Source organism: Neoarius graeffei, chromosome 27 (assembly GCF_027579695.1).
Source record: "Neoarius graeffei isolate fNeoGra1 chromosome 27, fNeoGra1.pri, whole genome shotgun sequence".
Lineage (NCBI taxonomy): Eukaryota > Metazoa > Chordata > Actinopteri > Siluriformes > Ariidae > Neoarius > Neoarius graeffei.
Window position 1 is genome coordinate 5,010,341 of NC_083595.1, and position 27,447 is coordinate 5,037,787.

General features: G+C 42.3%; 1 protein-coding gene across 1 annotated transcript in view; it reads left to right on the top strand.

Moving 5' to 3' along the window:
- Nucleotides 1-262: 262 nt before the first annotated feature.
- dpp4 (dipeptidyl-peptidase 4) overlaps nt 263-27,447 on the top strand; it is a 33,838-nt gene continuing 6,653 nt past the window's right edge. Inside the window, exons 1-19 of the mRNA XM_060911987.1 lie at nt 263-426; nt 4,856-4,940; nt 5,623-5,718; nt 9,616-9,707; nt 9,981-10,055; nt 10,145-10,197; nt 10,708-10,777; nt 15,721-15,838; nt 18,767-18,921; nt 19,624-19,721; nt 19,859-19,988; nt 20,194-20,232; nt 21,558-21,656; nt 21,821-21,891; nt 22,388-22,441; nt 24,828-24,955; nt 25,079-25,129; nt 26,911-27,009; nt 27,093-27,162. Of these exons, the coding sequence (XP_060767970.1) occupies nt 424-426; nt 4,856-4,940; nt 5,623-5,718; nt 9,616-9,707; nt 9,981-10,055; nt 10,145-10,197; nt 10,708-10,777; nt 15,721-15,838; nt 18,767-18,921; nt 19,624-19,721; nt 19,859-19,988; nt 20,194-20,232; nt 21,558-21,656; nt 21,821-21,891; nt 22,388-22,441; nt 24,828-24,955; nt 25,079-25,129; nt 26,911-27,009; nt 27,093-27,162 (1,586 nt within the window). The 5' untranslated portion in view covers nt 263-423. The remainder of the gene's footprint in view (nt 427-4,855; nt 4,941-5,622; nt 5,719-9,615; nt 9,708-9,980; nt 10,056-10,144; nt 10,198-10,707; nt 10,778-15,720; nt 15,839-18,766; nt 18,922-19,623; nt 19,722-19,858; nt 19,989-20,193; nt 20,233-21,557; nt 21,657-21,820; nt 21,892-22,387; nt 22,442-24,827; nt 24,956-25,078; nt 25,130-26,910; nt 27,010-27,092; nt 27,163-27,447) is intronic.

Below are 27,447 nucleotides of genomic sequence, written 5' to 3' on the forward strand. Positions count from 1 at the left end.
CACGTGCATATAATTAAGGTCGCAGTGTGTGCGTGTGAGAGAGAGAGAGCAGGAAGTGGAGGAAGAAGCATGCATGCCACCACTGCTGCTCGTCCCTTCTTTCTCCAGAACGCTCACAAACTTCCCCATGTGGTCGCGGTGCGCGCGCGCGCGCTCCCTCCCTCGCATGCCTTTCATTCTTTCTTTTAATGCGAACGAACTTTAATCTGTCGTGATTTTATTGTCGTCGCTTTACGGCCCAAACCGAGCTAATATTTAACACGCACAGACAAACACAATCAGTCCGCTTCATCACCGCGTCTGGGTTACCACATCCGCTCAGGAACAAACTCGCGCACAAACCGGGCGCGCGCGGGACCGGACTCGGGAGTCAGAAGCGTTACCGGGCAACAGGGGATCTGCAGCGTTACCGCACGACCGGAAATGGTCAGTACCGGGGCATGCAGCACTTTTATAAGCAGGGTTAAAGCGCGCGCTGCTTTTAGTTGCCAATGGCGCATCCAAGATGTGTTCTACATTACAGGCTGTGTGTGTGTGTGTGTGTGTGAGAGACAGCTGAACAACTACATTTACTATTTGTTACATATTACTTTTTTTTTTAAATAAGCAATCTAAAAATCATTGGAATCAATTCTGAACCCCAGCAGGTTAGGTTAACTGGTGACTCTAAATTGAGCGTAGGTGTGAATGTGAGTGTGAATGGTTGTCTGTGTCTATGTGTCAGCCCTGTGATGACCTGGCGACTTGTCCAGGGTGTACCCCGCCTTTCACCCGTAGTCAGCTGGGATAGGCTCCAGCTCGCCTGCGACCCTGTAGAACAGGATAAAGCGGCTACAGATAATGAGAAGTTATTTCTTCCGGAAAGTTGTCTGCCCGATCCATCCTGACGCCCTACTTCTGGCGAGAGTCTCATCACATCGCTCCTGTAGAGTTTCGGCCCCAGTCGAAAGTCGCACTTGCTGTAGAAGACGCTACAGGGTTAAAGCGCACGCTGCTTTTAGTTGCCAAGCGTGCATCCAAGATGTGTACTACATTACAGGCTACTTGTGTGTGTGTGTGTGTGTGTGTGTGAGACAGCTGAACAACTACATGTACTATTTGTTATAGATTGCTTATTTAAAAAAAAGTAATCTAAAAATCATTGGAATAAATTCTGAACCCCAGCACTGGGTCTAGTGTGAGATTGGATTAGGATGTGAAAATAAATATATATATATATATATATATATATATATATATATATAAAACCGTTCAAAAGTTTGGGGTCACCCAGACAATTTTGTGTTTTCCATGAAAAGTCACACTTTTATTTACCACCATCTCATCTCATCTCATTATCTCTAGCCGCTTTATCCTGTTCTACAGGGTCACAGGCGAGCTGGATCCTATCCCAGCTGACTACGGGCGAAAGGCGGGGTACACCCTGGACAAGTCACCAGGTCATCACAGGGCTGACACATAGACACAGACAACCATTCACACTCACATTCACGCCTACGCTCAATTTAGAGTCACCAGTTAACCTAACCTGCATGTCTTTGGACTGTGGGGGAAACCGGAGCACCCGGAGGAAACCCACGCGGACACAGGGAGAACATGCAAACTCCACACAGAAGGGCCCTCGCCGGCCACGGGGCTCGAACCCAGGACCTTCTTGCTGTGAGGCGACAGCACTAACCACTACACCACCGTGCCGCCCTATTTACCACCATAAGTTGTAAAATGAATAGAAAATATAGTCGAGACATTTTTCTGGCCATTTTGAGCATTTAATCGACCCCACAAATGTGATGCTCCAGAAACTCAATCTGCTCAAAGGAAGGTCAGTTTTATAGCTTCTCTAAAGAGCTCAACTGTTTTCAGCTGTGCTAACATGATTGTACAAGGGTTTTCTAATCATCCATTAGCCTTCTGAGGCAATGAGCAAACACATTGTACCATTAGAACACTGGAGTGAGAGTTGCTGGAAATGGGCCTCTATACACCTATGGAGATATTGCACCAAAAACCACACATTTGCAGCTAGAATAGTCATTTACCACATTAGCAATGTATAGAGTGGATTTCTGATTAGTTTAAAGTGATCTTCATTGAAAAGAACAGTGCTTTTCTTTCAAAAATAAGCACATTTCAAAGTGACCCCAAACTTTTGAACGGTAGTGTGTGTGTGTATATATATATATATATATATATATATATATATATATATATATATAAAAGCTAAAGGTAACCAGATTACAACTCATTTGCATATTCATTGAATAGCCATTATCGTTTAAATATTTGTCCACCAGGATGTATTGCATGCAGAAGGAAGATTACCTGAAGACACTTTAGATTAGAACAGAGCTGTGTCAGGATGGAAGATAGAAGATTACAAGTTATTTCGGCGAAAAGTCATCTGCCCGATCCATCCCGACGCCCTACTTCTGGCGGGAGTCTCATCACATCGCTCCTATAGAGTTCGGCCCCATACGGACAGTCGAAAGTCGCACTTGCTATAGAAGACACTGTGGACGCTTACAGTAATGCTTTTATGCCCGAGGGCTTCAGTTGACTCGCTAACTTTAGGACTGCAGTTGTCATGAACAGTTTCACACGCAAGTTTCCATCGATGAACAGTTTAGAACTTCTTCGTGTTCAAACTAGAATGAATTTCCTGTTTTCACAGTTATAGGACATGGTTATAGAAGCGAGTTGTTTATAACCACCCTATCTGTTATCACCCAGATGAGGATGGGTTCCCTTTTGAGTCTGGTTCTTCATGTCATCTGCGGGAGTTTTTCTTTGCCATTGTCACCACAGGCTTCATCATTGGCGATAAATTAGGGATGAAATTAGCTCATGTTTAAAGCCTTTAAATTTCTGTAAAGCTGCTTTGCGACAATGTCTGTTGTTAAAAGCGCTATACAAATAAATTTGACTTGACTAGACTTGGCTAGTCGTTTCAGGTCACGGCACCACAGACTAGTGTTTATGGGGGAAACCATGGCCAAAAGGTTAGAGAAGCAGCTTTGGGACCAAAAGGCTGCTGGTTCAATTCCCTGGACCAGCTGGAACGCTTGAAGTGCCCTTCAAGGCATCTAACCCCTAACTGCTCCAGGTTTGTTGTATGTTGCTCTGGATAAGAGCGTCTGCTAAACACCTGTAATGTATTTTAGAACATTCTGTCATTTATGTTACTCAATAAACAAAGCAGTGGTTGTGAGGCGTCAGAAAATAGACACAAAGTAAACGGTTATGGACTGAGTAACTTGCGTTTATTATTGTAAATATCTCCAATTAGGGGCGGCACGGTGGTGTAGTGGTTAGCGCTGTCGCCTCACAGCAAGAAGGTCCGGGTTCGAGCCCCGTGGCCGGCGAGGGCCTTTCTGTGCAGAGTTTGCATGTTCTCCCCGTGTCCGCGTGGGTTTCCTCCGGGTGCTCCGGTTTCCCCCACAGTCCAAAGACATGCAGGTTAGGTTAACTGGTGACTCTAAATTGAGCGTAGGTGTGAATGTGAGTGTGAATGGTTGTCTGTGTCTATGTGTCAGCCCTGTGATGACCTGGCGACTTGTCCAGGGTGAACCCCGCCTTTCGCCCGTAGTCAGCTGGGATAGGCTCCAGCTTGCCTGCGACCCTGTAGAACAGGATAAAGCGGCTACAGATGATGAGATGAGATCTCCAATTAGGAACGATAGCGGTCAGTGATTGGTCGTTTTGGGATTACTTGGAAGAGGAAATGAAAAGCCAAACGAACTCTAGTTGAACACATTCACTAGAAAATTGGGCTAAACCCAGCGACTCGGTTAAAACTAACCCAGCATTTTAATCGTGCAGTGTTTAGTAAAGGTAGTGTGCGGTTTGAAACGCAGCCCCAATGGAATTTGGGGAATATTTCACTTTGCTCAAATACAATAAGCTGTTATTTGTGAGTGGCTTGAAACTGAATCATATTCCCTTTCCAACATCAGCCTGTTTTCAGCATCGCGTCTCATTTCCCCAGTAAACAGTTGAATTAAATATTGTAAATTAATGGCATTAGATTAAACAGATTGATTAATGTTCCAACAGATGGGCACTAATTTAGTCTTTCATGGACGTTCCATTATTATTAAATAAGCCCATGCATGAAATTTCTCCTTGGGGATCAATAAAGTACCTCCATCCATCCATCCATCCATCCATCCATCCATCCATCCATCCATCCATCCATCCATCCATCCATCTACAACTGTTTTATTCTGATAAATTAATTTGATAAATTAAATTTGCATGTTATCTGACTTTTGATGTTCTCTTTGTTTCTAAACTGAACTCATTTTGAACAGTAACAATATTCCTGCCCACGTGGAGGAACACGCCACTGGACATGTGCTCTGTTCTCACTGTGAGAATGGTGCAGAGTTGAGAACAGAACTCCTGATAATAGTTTGTATTAAACTACCGTGCATGAAAGGGTTAATTAGTGTTCATATGAGAATTGTTGAATTAACTTTAACAGCACAAATGAGTGCTATTCGAGTGAAATCAGCAGTGTGAGTGCTCACTGTCGCTCACTATATTAACGTGCCTGTTTTACGCATGGGATGGTGTTAGATTAGTAAAACGGGTTAATGTGTGATGAATAACAGAACGTTTGGACAGACACTGAGTGCCTTGTCTTGTATTTCAAGTCTGTGTACAACACTCAGTCATAATTTACTGTGATGGTGATGGAACATACTAAGTTTTTTTTATTATGAATCTGTTATTGGGAACTAGATTCTGTTACTTCCTCTATTTTTTTTAATTTACACACACACACACACACTCAAAACGGTCCAGAAGTCTTGTGTGTGCGCTGATAATAAATGTCAGGGTTTTTTTATTTCAGTCTGTGGGGAAGATACTCCTCTGCGTTTTGGGCGTGCTTGTGGTGGTCACTGTGATCGCTGTACCAACGGCTCTCTATCTTACCGGTAGGTGGAATACTTTCCAGTCCAGTCAAGTACAAATTAAAATGTCTTTTTTTTGTAGTTTACAAAACTTTAGAGAGTAATGTTCCAGACAGTTTTGTCTCATTTCCTCTGTCACTGTGGTTTTATTTTGTCGATAAAGCAAAGTCCTTGCTAGATAAACATCTCACCTTTTTTTTGCAGGACTTGCAGTAATGCAGTTACTTTTAGAGTGTATACTCCCCAGCTGCACAGAAACCCCTTTTCCCTCTAGCATGTCACTCACTTGAGCACAATTTTCTTGCAAACTCCTGCTTCCTTCAGCACTCACTCATGTTTCGATTGTCGCGTCTGCCAATGATTTACAAACGATCATCTAATTCCCTATATAACCGCACTCCGTGCACTCTAATGGCTTGTTCACTTTACAAAGTCTCTATTAGTGAGCCATTTGGGATGCAGCCCGCTTTTTAAAGGATGATTTATTCACTGTGTGGCTAAACTTTGACCCGAGATTCATTTGGCCCCAAACCAACGTTGATTATTCAAAGCCGCAGTTTTATATACGGTGATTACAGTTTGGAAATCTAGCCATAAATTTAGACACGTGCTCAAATGGTGGCGCTATTAAATACACAAATGCACAGTATACGTTGTCACTTCTTACACACTTGTCAGGCAAAGTTTTGTGTGTGTGGTTCCACAGAGAAGAAACCAGTAGAAACCAAGAGGACTTTTACCCTTCGTGATGTCTTCAACAGCACCATCAGAGCCAAAGCATATAACATGCGCTGGATCTCCGGTGAGCAGGCCAAGTTCTCCACAACACACACATACACTATATTGCCAAAAGTATTTGCTCACCCATCCAAATTATCGGAATCAGGTGTTCCAATCACTTCCATGGCCACAGGTGTATAAAATCAAGCACCTAGACTGTTTTTACAGTTTGGAGCTGGCCCCTTCCTCTTCCAACATGACTGTGCACCAGTGCACAAAGCAAGGTCCATAAAGACATGGATGACAGAGTCTGGTGTGGATGAACTTGACTGGCCTGCAACCCGATAGAACACCTTTGGGATGAATTAGAGCGGAGACTGAGAGCCGGGCCTTCTCGTCCAACATCAGTGTGTGACCTCACAAATGCGCTTCTGGAAGAATGGTCAAAAATTCCCATAAACACACTCCTAAACCTTGTGGACAGCCTTCCCAGAAGAGTTGAAGCTGTTCTAGCTGCAAAGGGTGGACCGACGTCATATTGAACCCTATGGATTAGGAATGGGATGTCACTTAAGCTCATATGTGAGTCAAGGCAGGTGAGCAAATACTTTTGGCAATATAGTGTATATATAAACACACGCAGCTTATCTGGTTCCCAAACCTCAGTGTTTAAGCTGTATAGCTCAACATGCAAGTAAGTGACAGTTTGACTGAGATTTTCGAAACTGACGTTATGTTTCTTCAGTTCCCCGCCCCACAGTTCTTACCTGCAATTAGCTCCCATTTCCTGTTTGATGCTTAAATGGAAGAACTTAAAGGGGAACTGAAGTCATTTTTAAACTTGCTTTATTTCTTAATTAACGTGTTATTCAATTACGTTTTCAGTTTTAGTAACCTTATATCATGACTCGTATTGGCAACTAATTGCAGTTAAATATTATATTTATCGGCCTATTTGGTTTTTAGCCGTGTTGAATTTAGTTCGTTTGGTCCACGGCAGGCGTCGCTTATCCTTACGAGACTTGTGCGAGACTTCGAAACGTCAAGTGTCAGCCAGGTGTCAGTGCCGCCATTTTGAAAACTGTTTTCCAAACGAAATATTGCACAAAAACGAGTTTAAAGGACGATTACTGCCTCCTTTTTTCAAACTTTCCTGATTGCTATCAAAACAAACAAAACTTCCGGCTTGATTACATCAGCATTCGAAACAGGGCGCGCGCGTCTTTTGACAACGTTGGCAGATGTCGGTCACTTTGATCTCCACTGTACGCTTTACTTCCGTCCTACGATGTCTCGCACAGGTCTCAATGAATCTCGTTTACGGCCATTGCTTTGACATGTGGACTGATATATTACAGAGCATATTTCAAAAACTCAGAACTTGCTATAGCAGCGACAAAATAGCGATCAAACATGCATTCTGATATCTAATAAAATGAGATGAATAGAATTTTAATAATGAATGAGTGAATGAATGAATTAATTTATTTATTTTCGAACATGTATAAAAATGTATGTAACTATTTGTACATACAAAAGAAAGAAAATGAAAAAAGTGACAAAAATAAAATAAATAAAATAACATAAAGAGCTAAGACATTACAATACACCGCACATTGTTCGAAAAAGGAGTGGGAAGAAGTACAATACTTTTTTTTAATTTCCCACCCCTTTTTAACTACCCCGAAATCCAAACTACATTAATACACTTATAAAAATATGTACCATATATACACTTCATGAATATCTATATAAATATATAATTACAAAAATAAATATATACTACATACCGTATCCATATATATACATACACACACACATATTATATATATATATATATACACACACATATATACATATGCATATATATACATACATACATATACACACACACACACACACACACACACACACACACACACACACATATATATACACATACACACATATATATACACATACACACATACACATACACTTCATAAATATCCAAATATCCATATAAATATTTAGTTACAAAATTAAATATATACTTCATTCCATATATACACTTCATAAATATCTATATAAATATATAATTACAAAAATATATATATACTTTATACCATATATACACTTCATAAATATCTATATAAAAATATAATTACAAAAATAAATACCTACTACATACCTATCCCTGTAAATATGAAGATATCTATCCCCATAAATAAATATATACCATATACTAAGTTAGTTCTAATATAACAATCAACCCTATTCTATTTATCCCTCATCATCCTCCGTTAACATACTTCCTCTTCTATATACTTGTTTAAAAATATTTTTTGTACCTTTTTTTAAACAGATTTATATTTGCACTTTGTTTTATTTCTGTCTCCAGTCTGTTCCATAAAGTCACCCCACAGCTCGATACGCACATGCTTTTCATATTTGTTCGAACCTTTGGTTTTTTAAAATTTAGGTCTCCCCTTAGATTATATCCCCCCTCTCGCTCACTAAACACTCCTTGTATATTTTTCGGCAATAGATTATTTCTTGCTTTGTACATTATTTGTGCTGTTCTGAATTTGACCAGATCCATAAATTTCAACATGTGTGATTTATGAATCGTGAGTTTGTATGTTCTCTGTATCCTGTTTTGTTTATTGTCCTTATTGCTCTTTTCTGTATTGTACATATCTGCTGCAGAGTGGTTTTGTAGGTGTTTCCCCAGACTTCGACACAATAAGTCAGATATGGCAAAAATAATGAGTAATATAGAGTACGCAAAGATTTGCAATCAAGAATATATTTTGTTTTCCACAGAATTGCCGAGCACTTTGCCAGTTTTGCTCGTACGTATCCTACATGAGGTTTCCAGCAGACTTTAGGATCCAAAATCACACCAAGAAATTTAATTTCCTGTACCATTTCTATCTTAGTATTGTCTATTATCAATTCTACATTACAATCTATTTTGTGTCTCCCAAACAACATAATCTTTGTTTTGCTTAGATTTAATGATAATTTATTTTTGTCAAACCATAGTTTTAGTTTATTTATTTCAGTTGTGATTATCTCTAAAGTCTGCTGCAAATTCTCACCGGAACAAAAAATATTGGTGTCATCTGCAAACAAAACAAATTTCAGTACTTGCGAAATTGTACATATGTCATTGATATATATTATGAATAATTTCGGACCTAATATTGACCCCTGTGGTACCCCGCATGTAATGTTCATAATAAAATAAATAAAATAATAAAAAAATTTCCCTTCAGTTCTCCTTTAAAAGCACGGTTTCATCTTTTCCTGTCATACACGAGCTCTTATTAAATGCGCACAGAGACATCAGGAAGAAAAATAAAGCTTGGAAGGAAATAGCAGAGATCGTTGGTGCTTCCGGTGAGTGTACGTTGCTCGTACGGTTAGCTTGATTTGCTAATCGAGTCTGAAAACAAATCCGAGTACGTAATGCGGAAATCAAACAACCAGATTTCACACGGATTAGTGTGTTATTTAATTGAATTTGTGTCTATTACTGTTTCTCATTGCAAAAAAAAACCCACCGGACAGGCCACGCCAACAAGAAACAAACAACAACTGTGTTGTAATTCAAATCGTTGGTTAAATACGTTATTTATGACTGTTTGTTTATTTTTATATCAACTAACTTATCCCAGATGGTTAGTTTTTCCACTGGTGCCACAATGCTAGTTTTACACACGTGTAATGGAAGTCTAGCGCTAATAAAATTTATCGTGTAAATCTCCCCACAGTGGTGTCTCCTCCATCACCTTTGTGGAGTTATGACAGTTTGGGGTTTAATTTATATACTTTTTTTTTAATAAAAGCCTGATTCTGATATTTTGTTAAATGGTCTGGGTATAAGTCTGCCTTTAAAGTCAGGTGTATAAGGATTTCGACATGTTTCAGAAAAAAGTTGGATCCCAAACTGACTAATTTGTTTGTTTGTTTGTTTGATTGATTTCTTGAACAGATCATGAGTATCTCCACAGCACGCCAGACGAATCGGTCTTATTGTTTAACGTGTCTTCAGAGACGGGAGAGAAGTTTCTGGGACAGACGCTTGTAAGATAGATCGGATCCGAATTTTTTGTGCGAATGTGTGAACGGTTTGTGTGTTTTGTGTGAATGTGAAGGTTTCGTGTGCACGAGAGCTTTATTAGTGACCAGTTTGCATGAAAACTAGAGCATTTTGTGTGAATGTGAGAGCATTTTTATATTTCTGTACTCTGTATTGGACATGAACTTTAATAACAGCTAAAACTGCACCTCATTGTAATAAGTGTGTGTGTGTGTGTGTGTGTGTGTGTGTGTGTGTGTGTGTGCTCTCTATCACAGGACTACTTTAATGCCTTTGATTACATGGTGTCAGCCGACCGCAAGTTCGTGTGTTTACTGACGAACTACTCAAAGGTGCAGTGTGTTGAACGCATTAATGATCCACGTGCACTTTTGCTGTTGTAAGCACTTAGACTTACGCAAGACCTTCTGTTCTCTTGCAGATTTGGAGACACTCATTTACTGCGACTTACGCAATCTACGACCGGGAGAATGGGTCTGTGACTTTTATCAGATCAGAATGAGATTTGTGATAAGAATTATATTCATCATCGTAGCAACAAAAATGCCTTTACAGTACAAAACTCTTTTCGTGTGATCACCTCATGTACGAAATTAAACTGTGTCTGAATATCCTGTCAACCCATGACGTATACGCTCTACAAAATGTATGTCTGGAAAAAAAAAAGGACTTGAAATCAGACTTTCAGTGTCTATGATATACTGCTCCAAATATCTGGATTCTGATTTAAACCTGAAGTAGGCGTGGCCTATTTTACAGTACAGCTACATCACTCCAGTTCATAATTGGTCTCAAATGGAGAAATAAGCTAATGATCTCATTTGAACCTGACCAGGCAGTTGCTAAGGATGAACGAACGATTGAACTCTGTCAATCCATCACACAGCGCCGTATATCCAATTTTATCAACAAGGTGTTTGTTTGTCTCACGAGCTTCATATCTGACCTCACGTACAGTATAAATATCACTTTGTTTTTGTTCAGAAAGTTGCTCAATACAGATATCCCGCATGAGGTTCAGTACCTCGCCTGGGCTCCGACTGGCCACAAACTGGTGAGTTTAAGCAAATAATAACAATCTGTAAATTGCATAAGGTACCATATATTGTGATATTTAACAATACCGTTAAAGCTACACTGCCTTTCAGATTTTTCAAGTGTAGGTCATAAAAAGAATTTCCCCAACACCTGATTATTTTTGTTTAGTGGAACGAAAGCTACTGAATTTGAATCACAGACTTCCAATTTTATTAGTTTAAAAAAAAAAAGAACAATTAGTGAATTTATCTCCACATGGCCCTAAATTCTCCGCTATTTTTTCCTGCTTCACCATGACACAATACAAGATACTACATCATGAAACATCACGTGGTGGGCTTTCCCTGTTCATGCAAGGCATGAAATTTAAAACAGGAGAGAAAAATGGAGGATGCGAATGAAACGGGAAAGAGCGACTACAGTAACGGAAAGCAAGAAGAAGAAAAGACGTTATGTTATATAGAACAGAATGCCTTTATTGTCACTATACCCATGTACAATGAGATTAAAAGCAACTCCAATAACAGTGCAAACAGCGTGTAGAGAGGAAAAAAAATTTAAAAAAGTGAGGGTGTAAGGTGCACAGTCCTGAGGCGTATGTGTTGTGTTTCACATTATGGAGTGAGGTATTGCACAAGAGAGTCATATTATAAAGTATTGCACATTATAAATTATTGCACGAAGAGAGTCACATTATAAAATAAAGTATTGCACAGGGGGGTTAGACTATAAACTCAGAGCATATCCGAGTTCAGGGCGGTTATGGCTTTTGGAAAGAAGCTGTTTTTGAATCTATTTGTTTTTGTCCTGATGTACCTGTAGCGCCTCCCTGAGGGCAACAGGTCGAACAGATCAAAGCCAGGGTGGGAGCGGTCCTTGATAATGTTCTTAGCTCTGCTAAGGCAGCGGGAGGTGTAAATGTCCATCAGGGAGGGGAGAGGGCAGCCGATGATCTTCTGTGCTGCCTTTACTACTCTCTGGAGCCTCTCCCTGTCTGCAGCAGTGCAGCTGCCGTACCATACTGTAATACAGTACGTCAGCAGGCTCTCAATGGATGAGCGGTAGAAGGTCAGCAGCAGGTTGGAGTTTAGGTTGTACTTCCTGAGGACTCTCAGGAAGTGTAGCCGCTGCTGAGCCTTCTTAATGACTGCTGTAATGTTTACTGACCAGGAGATGTCGGCAGAGATGAGGACGCCGAGAAACTGGAAGGTGTGGACCCTCTCCACATACTCGTTGTTTATGTAAAGGGGGGCTAGGTCGGTTCTGTGCTTCCTGAAGTCAACGATAAGCTCTTAGGTTTTCTTGGTGTTCAGAGCGAGGTTATTCTCTGAACACCAGGCTGCCAACTTCAGGACCTCCTCTCTGTAGGCTGCCTCGTCTCCCTTTGAGATGAGTCCGACCACTGTGGTGTCGTCAGCAAATTTGACGATAAGGTTGTTGTTGTGGGTCGAACTACAGTAGTGGGTGTAGAGGCAGTACAGGAGGGGGCTCAGCACACAGCCCTGTGGAGAGCCAGTGCTCAACGTGTGGGTGGAGAAGTGGGGGCCAAGTCTCACAGTCTGGGGCCGTTTGGTAAGAAAGTCCTTTATCCAGGCACATGTGAGAAGAGGGAGGCCGAGAGTGTCCAGTTTACTGATAAGGATGTCCGGGATTATTGTGTTGAAAGCAGAACTGTAATCCACAAAGAGTATGCGGACGTAGCTCTGCTGCTGCTCCAGGTGGTTCAGCGCAGAGTGGAGAGCTACGGTGATGGTGTCCTCTGTGGATCTGTTCGCGCAATATGCGAACTGGTAGGGATCGAAGTCTGGGGGGAGGTGGTCCTTGATGTGCTGAAGAACTAGTCTCTCGAAGCACTTCATGATTACCGGAGTGAGGGCCACAGGACGGTAATCATTCAGGCTAGTGACGGGAGACTTCTTCGGCACCGGGATTATTGTAGCTGATTTTAGGCAGGGCGGGATGACTGCCTGAGCCAGGGAGAGGTTAAAGATCCTGGTGAAGGTAGGGGCGAGCTGGTGGGTGCCCGCTCTGAGCACCTTACCAGGTACACCATCTGGGCCGGCAGCTTTCTTGGGGTTCACTGCCAAGAGCACCCGTCTGACATCGTGCTCCTGTACAGTGAATGGAGTGGTGTAGGAACTGTGTGGTGGTGGGGGCAGAGCTGGAGCAGATGAGTGCTGCTGAGATGTTTCAAAGCGAGCAAAGAAGCAATTTAGCTCCTCTGCCAGCGGCGCACTCCAGTCTCCAGTTGATGCATCACAGTCTCTGAAGTTTGTGATGTCTTGTATGCCCCGCCACACCTCCCGTGTGTTGTTGCTGGACAGGTGGGACTCTATACGCAGCCTATGGTCCGCCTTGGCTTTATTTATTCCTCTTTTCAGATCAGTTCGAGTGGCTCTGTACAGAGCTCTATCACCTGACCTGAAAGCAGCGTCACGAGCCCTGAGGAGTGAGCGGACCTGGCTGGTCATCCAGGGTTTCTGGTTTGGGAAAACCCGGATGTTTTTATCCACCGTCACATTCCCGATGCAGAACTTGATATAGTCCAGCACCATTCCTGTGAATGTCTCCAGCTCCTGGTGTTCAAATAAGTCCCAGTCTGTCTGTTTAAAGCAGTCCTGTAGTTTGGAGAGTGTGTTGTCAGGCCAGGTTGTGATAGTCCTTGTGGTGGGCCTGGCTCTGCGTCTGAGGGGGGTGTAGGCTGGGGAGAGCAGGAGGGAAAGATGGTCTGACTGGCCGAGGTGGGGGAGGGGTATGGCTCTGTACACGTGCTTGATGTTGGAGTAAACATGATCCAGAGTGTTCTCCCCTCTAGTGGAACACTTAACATGTTGGTATAACTTCGTCAGTACAGTCTTCAAGTTGGCCTTATTAAAGTCTCCTGCGATTATGTGAACACCGTCGGGGTGGGCTCGCTGCTGTTCGTTTACGGTGTTCAGCAGGAGAGAGAGCGCTGTGTTTACACTGGCATCGGGTGGAATATACACAGCTGTGACAATCACTACAGTTAGCTCTCTCGGTAGAAAAAAAGGCCAGCATCTTACAGACACGTACTCGAGGTCTGGGGAACAATGTTTGTCTATAATTGTTCCATTGTTACACCAATTATCATACATGTAAATACAGAGCCCCCCTCCTCTGCTCTTACCGGAGTCCTCAGTCCTGTTCCAGCGGAGCAGAGTGCGACCTGCTAGCTGCAAGCTAGCATCGGGTATTTCCGGATGAAGCCAGGTTTCGGTGATGATTAAAACACAGCAGTCACGAACATAGCGATTTCCAGCAAGTTGTAATTCCAAGTCATCTGTTTTATGCACCAGGGATCTGGCACAGGCTCGGTAGAGGTGGCTTGTGTGGTTGTTTTCTTAGCCTTAGCATAGCACCGGACCTGTGGCCCCGCTTCTGCTTCCTCTCCCTCCTCCATCTGTGCCGCCTCCTAGACCTGACAACAATCCACGGACAGCCCGGCGGTCTCGCTATGTCATCTGGGATGTTATGCGTGAAGTGAAAGTTGCTCGAAACAGGTATCTGGTGTTGGTCACCGATGGCTAAAAGTGTCTGGCGGGTGTACTGGATGTTCGCAGTGCACAAACAAGCAAGAAAGAAATACAAAAACAAAAAAAAGAGCACTGAAAAGGAGAGCCATGAGCCGCTGCAACCACGCGCGCTGCCATCTTGACATATATACGAAGGAAAGGAAACACAGGACCAAACTAATAAATATGGGCGCTCAGCGAGCACCTCGGTGTGATCAGCTGTTCGTTTAGTGACAGAATGATGGAACCGTCAGTGCACGCTCAAAGGGAAACCTGTAGATGGCAGTAATGCAACACTGTGGATGCCAGCTGCTGTAAAACCCAAAAGAAGAAGAAGGTAAACCTGCGCATGCGCACACGGACTTCCTCTGTCTGCTTGACTGCGCCAAGCGAGCGATTTCATGCACATTTGCTTTAATCCCCTCAAATTAAATAACTTCCCAGCCACAGAATGGCCTGATATTTTGTCAGGTATTACAAAAATAAACAGATATCACAATCACCACATTTCAGACGGAACTAAATTTCACAGAGTTTATGAAATCGAAAGGCCGTCTAGCTTTAACATGTACGCTTCAAAATTGAGAAACTATAAAAGTAGGCATTCATAGTTTTATTATCAGTGTCAAAGGATCTGGAATTGTAGTGCTGCTGGAAATCATGAACATAGGAATAAAACATAGATTTACAGTACAAATAGCTGTAACGGTGTTCCACATTAACAACATTGTAACCGTTTCGGATTCCAGATCACGTTGTACCTTTTAAACCAATATTTTGTCTGCTCACTGATACCTGATCCAAACGTTTAAGACCGCTTTAGCCCAGAAGACTTTCCATCACGTGATCCATGTGACTCAGCTCTTTATAGACCTCTATAACGGTGCTGACTTGGAAGGGCGCAGCCGATGTTTTAATGAGCGCTCTATCTCAGTTATGTAAGAGAGTTATCTGAGAGAGTTATCTCAGTTCCTGACAATGATGCCCAGTTTTATGACGACCTTTTAATCTTCTCCGTCATCTACATTTATTACCTTTATCGCCTGATGGGGTTTAACCTCCTAAGGCCCAAGCTGTTTTTTTACATGCATTTTTTTATTTCTCTTTGCTATTTGGGCTTATTAGAACCTGATTAGAATAAAAACTAAGCATCATCTTTTGATAAGATGTACTTTTAGAGAAAAAGTATGTCCACATATGTGGATTCTTGTTCCGAATTTCTAAAAAGTGCTGTCCACGCATGTGACCGCTAAGCCCTAGGAGGTTAAAGATAAAAACTGTGACGGAGATTTACTGGAATTGCAAACAAAACCCACACTGTTCTCTTGAGCACAATTTAGTGCAATGTACTAAACATGATATTTTTTTAAAAAAATGCACATTATAGACATATTGTGTGATAATCTGATCTTTCTCACTATGCCAGGCGTATGTATGGAAGAATAATGTGTATATGAAGTCCAGTCCCTCTTCACCATCCAATCCAGTCACCAGTAACGGAAGTCCTGTGATCATGAATGGCATTCCTGACTGGGTGTATGAGGGTAAGAAGGGTCGATATAACCTCCATTACATCACATACCTTAATATACTGGAGCGTACGTAACGTACCGTAGTATAACATTATGATTGGAAATTAATTTAGCTAGTTCTGTAACAAGTAGTGGAACGATCCATGCTAGTAATGCAGTTAAAATGTCAAAGTCCAGGGAGACTTTTTTTTTTTATAAAATATTGTGATAACATTGTTACCAGATTATTTTAATATTTTCACTTTTTTCAGGAGGCGGGATGCGAGTGCGGCTACTTTATTAGAGCGAATCCAGTAACCGTGGTCGTCGTCCTTTTTTGTGTATTTTAATCAACAACAAACTTGGGTCAACGATGCTAACACAAGCAGGGAAAGGATAAAACCTGGAACCACCGATGAGAACCTGGAGGACAGGGCTCATGAAGGATAAATTCGCAAAGTTATTCAGGGCGAAACACAGAACAGGCACACACATTAGGGTAACAAACCAGTCATGGGACAAGAGCGGAGGCAGGACCAAAAAATCAAAACGAATAACAAGCGCAAGTAGCGTTCATGTCACTTGGAGTCACGTGGTAGTAGGTTGAAGTATCCATGGTAACAGTATTCAGTGTTCGAGAGCAAGGGTATTATCTAGAAATTAACAGAAGGGTGTCTGATGGCCGACCGAAGAACTGCTAGGAGGTCCGGGGCCATGCTCTGCTGGGAAAATTTGAAATATTGAAGCAAATTTGGGGCCCTCTGGTGCAACCTTGGCGTGAAAAAGCAGTTGGGAGAAGCTCTTACAATAAGGTGCTTTAGGTAGTGAATTTCTGAAAAAGGAACCAGTCAACTCCAATCATTTCAAGAAAATTCTTTATTTTATAGCACATAATGTAGCCTGAGGGTGGCACGGTGGTGTAGCGGTTAGCGCTGTCGCCTCACAGCAAGAAGGTCCGGGTTCGAGCCCCGGGGCCGGCGAGGGCCTTTCTGTGCGGAGTTTGCATGTTCTCCCCGTGTCCGCGTGGGTTTCCTCCGGGTGCTCCGGTTTCCCCCACAGTCCAAAGACATGCAGGTTAGGTTAACTGGTGACTCTAAATTGAGCGTAGGTGTGAATGTGAGTGTGAATGGTTGTCTGTGTCTATGTGTCAGCCCTGTGATGACCTGGCGACTTGTCCAGGGTGTACCCCGCCTTTCGCCCGTAGTCAGCTGGGATAGGCTCCAGCTTGCCTGCGACCCTGTAGAAGGATAAAGCGGCTACAGATAATGAGATAAGATGAGATAATGTAGCCTTTGTGCCTAATTTTGTAATGCTCAGTCCTGATTAGCATGGTGTGGTAAATCGGTAATGACTGTCCCAATGACACACGCTAACCTTTACATGGACATACTGAACGTGTCTAAGCATTAGAGATGAAAAGTTCTGCGGCTTCCTCAAATGTGAAATCCTCAGTGGCCGTCTTGGAGTAACTTAGACCAGGCTTGTAGTACTCAGGTCCAGGACTCGGAGTCGAGTCCGACTCGTGCACTAATTTTAAGGACTCGTGACTCGACTCGGACTTGAGCACTGATGACTCGGACTCGTGCATTAACTGCATTCAGACTCGTAAATTAGAGACGAGGACTCGGATTTCTTCTTTATTTTTTGTAACATGCCATAGTAATTTGGTATAAGATATTTATATCTACGTTCATTTTGTACTAATTTCGTGCAAGGGTGTCTCACTTGTGCGCCTTGGCGCGTGCATCAGATAGACTCTCGATCAGTGCACCTGTATCAAAACTGTGAAAACACATTACTTTGCGAAGTATTGAGTTGCGTTGCTGACACATTACCGAGCCTTATTTCCTTGTTTGGTTTCCTGATCCCTGATTTCCTGTTTCTCGTCTTTGATTCTGCCGAGTCTACGATAGCCTGTTCGTGCCTCGCTCGACCTGTTTCACTGTTTTATGATTTTTCCTGCCGTTCTGGATTGTTTACTGTCTTCACTTGGATTAATAAACACACCTTCTGCACTTACATCCGTCTCCTAACCAACTCTGACAGAATACTTCACACTCCCTGACAAAGAGAAGCACATTCACCTGTTTATACATCACGTTCAGGAACAAACTAATGTTAATGGCGCTGAAACAGCCACCATCAAATGGTGCGGTTGGAGTCTTGGACTCGGACTTGAACACTGGGGACTCGAGATGGGACTCAGACTCGAGGTTTAGTGACTCAACTACAACATTGGCTTAGACCAGCAAGGCGGTCCGATGTACAGATATGAAGTTGGTTGCGGAGGCCGACTTTTATTCTGAACCTGGCTGTCATATGAAATAAGGACTGTGGTTGGTTGCCGTGCCGTGCGCTGGCCAATGGGAGCGTGCTATCGGTTCTGAGCAGCAAATCACATCCCGTTTCAGAAATAAGAGAAAGCAAACACTGTACCAGAGAAACACGCACGTTGGATGCAGATTTATTGTGGTGTTTGGGGTCCCGACTCGTCCACTGGCGTTTATTTTGATCTGCCAGTGCAACTAACGTTGCTTGTTTTTGTTTCATCATAATTTTCTCTAATTGGATTTTTGAAGCCCGTCGTTGCAGAAACTTCCCCGTCGACTTCTAGTACTGGCCGTTAAAAAGACTGGTCTCTAAATAACACGGAGCGCTGATTACTGTCCGAGTAATAACCTGATTATTAAATTAGCTTTTCAAGAAACTTTGAATTATTTTAAGCTTTCCTACTTAATTCGAAATTTTATAAATTTAGTCGTAAATGTACAGAAATCACAGATATCGTGCACCTCAGTGACATTTCTAGCAATACAGTCCTAACTACACAAGTCCAGATAAACAGGGAGCTTATTTTTTAAATATACAGTAGATTGGCAGTGTTTTTGTAAAAATGATGCTTTGTGAATTTCATTTATTCAAGGCATGTACAATTTTTATTTTTTATTTTTGAACTGACAGAGGAGATGTTTTCCACCAACCATGCCATGTGGTGGTCTCCATCCGGAAAGTTCCTGGCCTTCGTCAGGTTCAATGACACAGATGTTCACGTCATCAAGTACTCATGGTACGGGCAGGGTCAGTATCCGGAAATGGTCACCATCCCATATCCCAAGGTAAGAGCGAGAGCTCAACTCAGTTCATGTTGGACTCAAAGAACTGAAATTCAGCTCATGATTAAAGTTTAGCTTCAAAAATTTGTACGCACGTCAAAATCTTACAATTAAAAGCAAAAGTCGCAAACTGATACCTGAGTGAAAGGTTATAAAAAGTGCTTTAAGTATTTACAAAATAAAAAGTTCGTTGTTTTAACTAATTGTAGAAATTGGAATAATTTTTCCACCCGCAAGTGTTTTGAATGATTTGCGCAAAAATTACAAAAGTTAAAATTAGATTGGGGTGGGTGGGGTTATGGGCGGAGTTAGCATTCATCATTTTTCTTAAAACTCAGCTTGACTCCTTCCATAATAATAATAATAATAATAAACATCAGTAATCATCTCATTATAGGAAACGTATCGATGATTTTTTTTAATGTGGAGCGACTGCTGTACAAGTCCCTGTGAATGAGCTGTTACTATGGAAACGATAACTTATTCGAACATGATACAAACCTGTGACATGCAGCTGCAGTACGGCCAGAGCTGCTTTAAATGAATCCGAACCTTCTGACCAATCAGAATCCAGTATTCAGCAGCGCAGTGAGATAAATCAGGATATTTATGATAAACCGCAGTGTTATTGTGTCTGATTTAAACCTTTAAAAAACCGATCGTTGGTTTCCACTCATGGCTGTTTCTGTTTGTTTTCGGTTCCAGGCTGGAACACCGAACCCCACGGTCCGCCTCTTTGTGGTCGATGCCTCAAACACCTCCAGAATTATGGAGATCGTCGTGCCAAGCGCTCTCGCCACACGGTAACGCAACCAACATATGTGACCTTTTCGAAAGCGTGGTTCGGGCCGAGCCTCGTGTTCGCTGCGTTTCTCAGACAGACAGTGGAACAAACCGTCTTCAAGTAGAACCGCTGAAGTTATTTTTTCTTTTAATTTAGAGATCACTACCTGAGCACCGTCACGTGGGCCACGGACGAGAGAATCGCGGTTCAGTGGCAAAACCGCACGCAGAGTTACGTCCTCCTGCAGATGTACGAACTCAGCGGCGAGACGTGGAGCAGAAAAACGGTAACGTCCTCTCACTTCTCTTTCTGTGAACTGCTCCAGGGGCGTGGCTATAAGCATGGCTGACCTCTGACCTGCGACTCATAACATGTATCCTTAAAACCCGTGATGATCTCAGTCATCGAACCAATCACAGCTTATTTACCATCAGCATTCTGAGGTTCATCAGTTTTCTCCTCCTGTTTCATCACCTGTTTGTTTTGTGCAGGAAATACAAGTGGAGAGTAAGACAGGTTGGGTCGGACGAGTACGTAATACATTCTGTCTGTCTGTCATTTCTGTCTCCTTTTCTAATGTTCTCTCGCTCTCTCCTTCTGTCTCACTCTGTCTCCCTAACACTTTGTCTTAAATTGTCTTTCTTTCTATGCGTCTCTTTTATCTCTTTCATCCCTCTATCTCCATCTGCCTTGGTCTCTCTCTCTCTCTCTCTCTCTCTCTCTCTCTCTCTCTCACTCTCTCTCTCCATGTTTCTCTCCTCTTGTCTCACCATCCCTCTTTCTTTCTTTCTTGCTCCACATTTACTGTATCTTTCTCTCTCTTTATGTCTGTTTCTCTTTCTCCTTTGTTGTTTCTCTCTCTCTTTGTTTCTCTCTCTCTCCATGTTTCTCTCCTCTTGTCTCACCATCCCTCCTTCTTTCTTTCTTTCTTTCTTTCTTTCTTTCTTTCTTGCTCCACATTTACTGTATCTTTCTCTCTGTCTGTTTCTCTTTCTCCTTTGTTGTTTCTCTCTCTGTTTCTCTCTCTCTCCATGTTTCTCTCCTCTTGTCTCACCATCTTTCTTTCTTTCTTTCTTTCTTTCTTTCTTTCTTTTTCTTTCTTTCTTGCTCCATATTTACTGTATCTTTCTCTCTTTATGCCTGTTTCTCTTTCTCCTTTGTTGTTTCTCTCTCTCTGTTTTTCTCTCTCTCCATGTTTCTCTCCTCTTGTCTCACCATCCCTCTTTCTTTCTTTCTTTCTTTCTTTCTTTCTTTCTTTCTTTCTTGCTCCACATTTACTGTATCTTTCTCTTTCTTTATCTGTCTGTTTCTCTCTCTCTCCTTTGTTTCTCTCTCTCTTTGTTTCTCTCTCTCCATGTTTCTCTCCTCTTGTCTCACCATCCCTCCTTTCTTTCTTGCTCTACATTTACTGTATCTGTCTGTTTCTCTCTCCGCTTCCTTGTTTCTCTCTCTCTTTGTTTCTCTCTCTCTCTCTCTCTCTCTCTGTCTCTGAGATGGACGGAGTGAGGGAGAGAGACCTGCAAAGACAGGAAATGAGAGACTGAGAAAGAGAGGGAGAACAAGAGGTCTGCTTTATTCTTCCTCTCTTTCTCAGCCGCTCATTTTTTTCTGTCTCTTTCTCTCTCCCTCACTCCATTCTCTTTCAGTCTCTCCATTCTCTCTCTGTCTCTCTCGCTCTCTTTCCATCTGTGTGCCTTTCTCTCTTTTTATTTTTTCTCTTTCAGTCTCTCCATTCTCTCTCGCTCTCTTTCCATCTGTGTGCCTTTCTCTCTTTTTATTTTTTCTCTTTCATTATAAAGATAAAGAGACCGTGTCTCTGATGCGTTCACATTTCTTTCTTGTCGTTTTGTCGTAGTTCTCGCCGAGTGACCCTGTGTTTACGCCCAATGGCTCCAGAGGCTACTACATCAAGAGTGACTCGAAAGGCTTTAAACACATCCATCACATCAGCGGGGTGAGTTATCGCTCAGGACCACGGCTGGAAACATCTGGACACGTGTCTGGATATTAGTTTTTATTCTTTTCAATAATCTTTGAGAATGATGATGTATGAAATGTTGCTCATGGACAAAGAGGAAAGTGACCGTTGCTATAGCGACTGGCATCCATTTATTTCAGACCACGCTCACACCCATCACAAGTGGACAGTGGGAGGTCACCGACATCCTCAAAGTGACTACCAATGCCATGTAAGTTCATGTTTACACTTAGGATTCGTTCAGAAGTTTTGGATTTTTATCTAAATGTGACGCAGAAGCGGATCCGAGCACAACCAGCTCCTGAGGGAAAGGAACATTAACGTAAACATGAGGATGTTCCTGAGATCCTGTAAAAGTAATTCACTCACATTTTAGAAAAAAAAAAGCATTCCGGTCGCTCAGAAATGGGATTGGATCGCAAAATGCGCCACTCTCACGATTAAAATATACACACACCGCAGGTGAGCAGAAGGGTTTTGTTCTCCACGCTGTCTTTCAGCTTGTGATCATACATATTTAATCGTGTGAACAGTGTGCCATCCGATTTTGTGGTTTTTAACGCAACCTTGAATGTGTTTTAGTAAATTGGCAGCTTTAAGCTCCGCCCATGTTGGCACAGAGATTCCTGGCATTTGGTAGGAAACAGGACAAAGTTATCGTTGGTATTTTCTGAACATTTCTTTCTCTTTTCTTCATTTGTTGACAGATTCTACATGAGTAACCAACACAACAGCCATCCAGGCCAGAGAAATGTTTACAAGTGAGTCTCGTATCTATCTGCAGAATCGAACCGTCATCAAGAAACATTGGGGTTTCAGTTATTTTCAGCCACTGAGTGTTTTCTTAGAACTAAGACAAATGTTTGTCTGTTTTTTCTGTCGAAATCTTTTCCACATACATCAGAAGCGTGATTATACAGGAGACATACACCGATCAGCCATAAGATTAGACAGCAAGAGGAGGGTCAGGTCTTGAAGTTGATGTGTTGGAAGCAGGAAAAATGAGTGAGCGTAAGGATCTGAGTGAGTTTGACAAATTGTGATGGTGAGATGACTGAGCTTAAACATCTCCAAAATGGCACATCTTGTGGTGTGTTCCCGGTACGCAGTGGTTCAGACCTGGGCATTTTCCGGGCCGCATCCGGCCCTTTGGTTCATTCTGACCGGCCTGCGTAAGGTTGATTAGAAATTACAAAATAAAAGTATTTTCTAATTTTACCTCGTGCATGGACTGAATGTGCATTGCTTTTATTTTGAAGTTGTGTTCAACAAAAACGCAATGCACGCGACATGAAATCCCACGAAACCTAATCCCGCGATAACTGCTTCCGTAATTTGTCCAGACCAACCACAAACTTGTACGTCATCCTTCAAACGGTCCACCCAATCACATCGTGTGACGTCACCAGCAGGCGCCGGAGCCCGAGCCGATCTGTAGATCTGATACCAACACCGAATCGACTGATGATCATCTGTCAGCTGTGCTTCGCATCTCCACCTCAGACATTCAACCTGACTCTGATGCACTCGTTAAAGACCAACAGAGACTAGATTTCTCTCACTGAACAAATAAAAAACTGAAAAACACCAAATGAGGTGATTAGACTACAAATGTGGGCATCATTATTATAATATGATGCATCTTGCTTGATATTTGGAGTAGAAAGACAATATTGTGATGTCTTTATTGTGTTTTGGGGTGAATGTGACTGAAAAAATGGTACAAACGTTCACATTTTGTTAACCATTGTTTTGGGAAATTTGATTGAATAAATGACATTTTTTATAAGGCAACCTCGTTTTTTCCAGACTCTTACCAGTCTTAGCAGCTTCTAAAAACAATGTTATTTACTGCTTTATATAAAGAAATACAATTAATATTATGCAGAATTTAGTTCAGCCTTTTGGTCCGGCCCTCCACAAAATTTTCTGTTTCTCATGTGGCCCCATGGAAAAAATAATTGCCCACCCCTGCAGTGGTTAGTACCGAACAAAAGCAGTCCAAGGATCCAAAGGACAACCTTTGTGTTTTAGCCAGCATTAACTTTTTCAGCAGTTGGTGCTACAGTAGTTCTTCTGTTCCTCTGGATTGGACCATATGTTCTAGCCTTCGTGCCCCATGCGAATCAATGAGCCTTCAACACCCATGACCCTGTCGCCGGTTCACCGGTTGTCCTTTGGATCCTTGGACCACTTTTGTTCGGTACTAACCATTGCACCTCACAAGACGGGCCATTTTGGAGACGCTCAGACCCAGTCATCTCACCATCACGGTTTGTCAAAGTCACTCAGATCCTTACACTCGCCCATTTTTCCTGCTTCCAACACATCAACTTCTTCAAGAACTGACTGTTCGCTTTCTTGCTGCCTCACGTATCCCACCCCTCGCCAGGTGCCACTGGAATGAGTCACTTAACAGTTATTCCATGAAACCAAGTCGTACATGAGCTGATGGACGACGAGGCGCATAGCACCGAGTTGTCTATAATCCATGTATGACGAGATTGAGTGGAATAACTACAGCAGTTTATTCTATCCACGTTCACTGGATTTTGAGAAACAGAGCATTTTTATTTTTTGCAAATCTGATAAATAAAAACCTTTTTATACAAAACGTCCGACAAAATCATTTCCGCTTAGAATATAAACAAACTGGCGAAATGACAGGAGCAATTTGTGAAAAATGCGATAATAATAATTCTTGAAAAATAAAAAAGATACGTTCTTACCGTCAAATACTTTCGTTGCATTATTTTGTTTTGTATTTTTGTGGTTTTGTTTTCGAGTAGTTTTTATTTTGTCCTCGGTTGGTTCAGTAAAACGCTCCGCCGTTTTGTTTTTCTCTACTCACGGTATATGAGCTGATATCCTAGGAGTAGAGTAGCCAATCAGAGCGCGCGATTGCTCATATCCAGTGAATGTAGATAGAATAATCAATGTTCTCTGCTTTACCTGTCAGTGATATTAATGTTATGGCTGACTGACGTATTTCCATTCTTGAAAGTCCAAAACTAAATTTGAATTAGCGCTCTTTAAAAGTCACACTGCCATTTTAATGTTCTACTCGCCTAAATTTAAAAAAAGGTCTGATTGACGTTTCGTTTAAACAGAAATAAATGAATCGGATGTGTTTTGTCGTTTCTGCAGAATCTCAGTAGACGGAGAGACTCATTCCCAACCCTCCTGTCTCACCTGTACGCTGAATGAGGACAGGTGTAAATATAACTCCGCCTACTTTAGCACCGACGGTACCTACTACCGTTTCAGCTGTTCAGGTAGAAGCTGATACACTTGTATACAGTATTCCTCAGTTTCTTTCTGAAGTGATGAAGATGCTGTAAGTCAGAACATCTCACTCACACACACACACACTGTTCCTGTTTGTTTGCTTGATGAAGGTCCCGGACTGCCTTTGTACACTTTAAGAGACAGTCGAGACGCTAATTCAGGTAAACTCCTTCAGCTTTTATCAAAGTCAGCTATCGAGTTCAAATATAATCAAGTACATTCTATTCAGAATATATTTTTATTGTAATTTAAATATCCTGACAAACACATTCTGTGCGTGCGGGATCAGATTCCGCGAATGAACCGTAACTAGCGCTGAAAAACCTCAGATGAAAGCTCAGTTTGATTAAAAATCACGTACTGAAGTAATAAACTATCTGTTTATCCTCTTCTATTTAGTGACCTTGAAGCATATTGTACTCAAACGTCATGCTTTAAAAAGACTCAAACATGCTACGATTTCTTGTATTTTATTTATTTGCGCTACGTGGGCTGCCATGTTGAACTAATATAAATATATCTTATGGACTTTACGAAATCAAAGCTTTTAAAAAGTCCGAGGGTTTGAATGCCGTAAGATGGATTTGTCCTACTTCACCGGTACTGTTGTTAAAGTTTGCTAGCATTCTCCTAGCTTAGCTACTTAGCAGAAAAAAAAAAATACAGGAGTTGCTCATCTCATCATCTCATCTCATTATCTGTAGCCGCTTTATCCTGTTCTACAGGGTCGCAGGCAAGCTGGAGCCTATCCCAGCTGACTACGGGTGAAAGGCGGGGTACACCCTGGACAAGTCGCCGGGTCATCACAGGGCTGACACATAGACACAGACAACCATTCACACTCACATTCACACCTACGCTCAATTTAGAGTCACCAGTTAACCTAACCTGCATGTCTTTGGACTGTGGGGGAAACCGGAGCACCCGGAGGAAACCCACGTGGACACGGGGAGAACATGCAAACTCCACACAGAAAGGCCCTCGCCGGCCCCGGGGCTCGAACCCGGACCTTCTTGCTGTGAGGCGACAGCGCTAACCACTACACCACTGTGCCGCCCCTACAGGAGTTACTTTAAACTTTAAATCAGATGCTATGTATCGGAATTTATTGTTACAAAACAATTCAGGATGCAGGGTTTCATGTCGCTAATTTCCTGCTTTATCATGCTAGCTAGGGCGGCACGGTGGTGTAGTGGTTAGCGCTGTCGCCTCACAGCAAGAAGGTCCGGGTTCGAGCCCCGTGGCCGGCGAGGGCTTTTCTGTGTGGAGTTTGCATGTTCTCCCCGTGTCCGCGTGGGTTTCCTCCGGGTGCTCCGGTTTCCCCCACAGTCCAAAGACATGCAGGTTAGGTTAACTGGTGAGTCTAAATTGAGCGTAGGTGTGAATGTGAGTGTGAATGGTCGTCTGTGTCTATGTGTCAGCCCTGTGATGACCTGGCGACTTGTCCAGGGTGTACCCCGCCTTTCGCCCGTAGTCAGCTGGGATAGGCTCCAGCTCGCCTGCGACCCTGTAGAACAGGATAAAGCGGCTAGAGATAATGAGATGAGATCATGCTAGCTAGCTAAAGCTAGTTAAACCCCATGCTAGGAGCAATAATGAAATAATTATTAACTTGATATGTTTAAATGAAGCTTTATTTAGCAAAGACATCCATTTGTTCATGAGCATTGTTGCAACTCATGACTAGTAAACTGATATACTAGCGAAAAAGTATGCAAGCTAGTCCGCAAGATGAGGTTAACTAGCTAAGCGTTTGAAGTATATTCTACAGACCTTCCTCTAAAAATCGCATATCGTTCCTGTTACTAAGGTTCATTTGTTTGCAAGTGCGTGCTTGTTATGTTATGTAGCTGATGCACACTACTTCACAAGGATCGTTAAAAAAAAAAACCAAACAGTTTTTTGGCTAGTGTGTGTGAAAATCTTTTCAATTCCTTTTCAGTGATCAGGGTTCTGGAGGAGAATACAAACCTCCAGTCGATTCTCCAGGACATCGCCATGCCCTCTGTGACTCACGGCACACTGCGGATCAGCGGCTTCGGTGAAGTCACAGCTGAGGAATTTATTTTTATTCGGATTTTTATTCAGATATTGACCCTGAACCTAACCCGTGCTCTTTCGTAGACCTGTGGTACCAGTTGACTCTGCCTCCTAACTTCGACAAGTCCAAAAAATACCCTCTGCTGATTGACGTGTAAGTCATTTTTACACCATTTTACAAATTTACCGACTGCATCTTTCCGTTTATCTCGGAGGATTAAACATGATATCCACTAGAGGGCGGGGCAGAGCAGAGACCATGCATCTCCAGCGTGAGAAATGTTTAGCCATTTCAAATCAGCTATTAAAAAAAATGATGGGGATTCAATGAACCGATTCAGTGAGTCATGTTGATTTGATTTGATTCGTTTCGCCAATAAGAGTCGACTCTTTTTTGGCTCCTCTTGCATTTTTTTTTCCTACTTTTACATTCTGATTC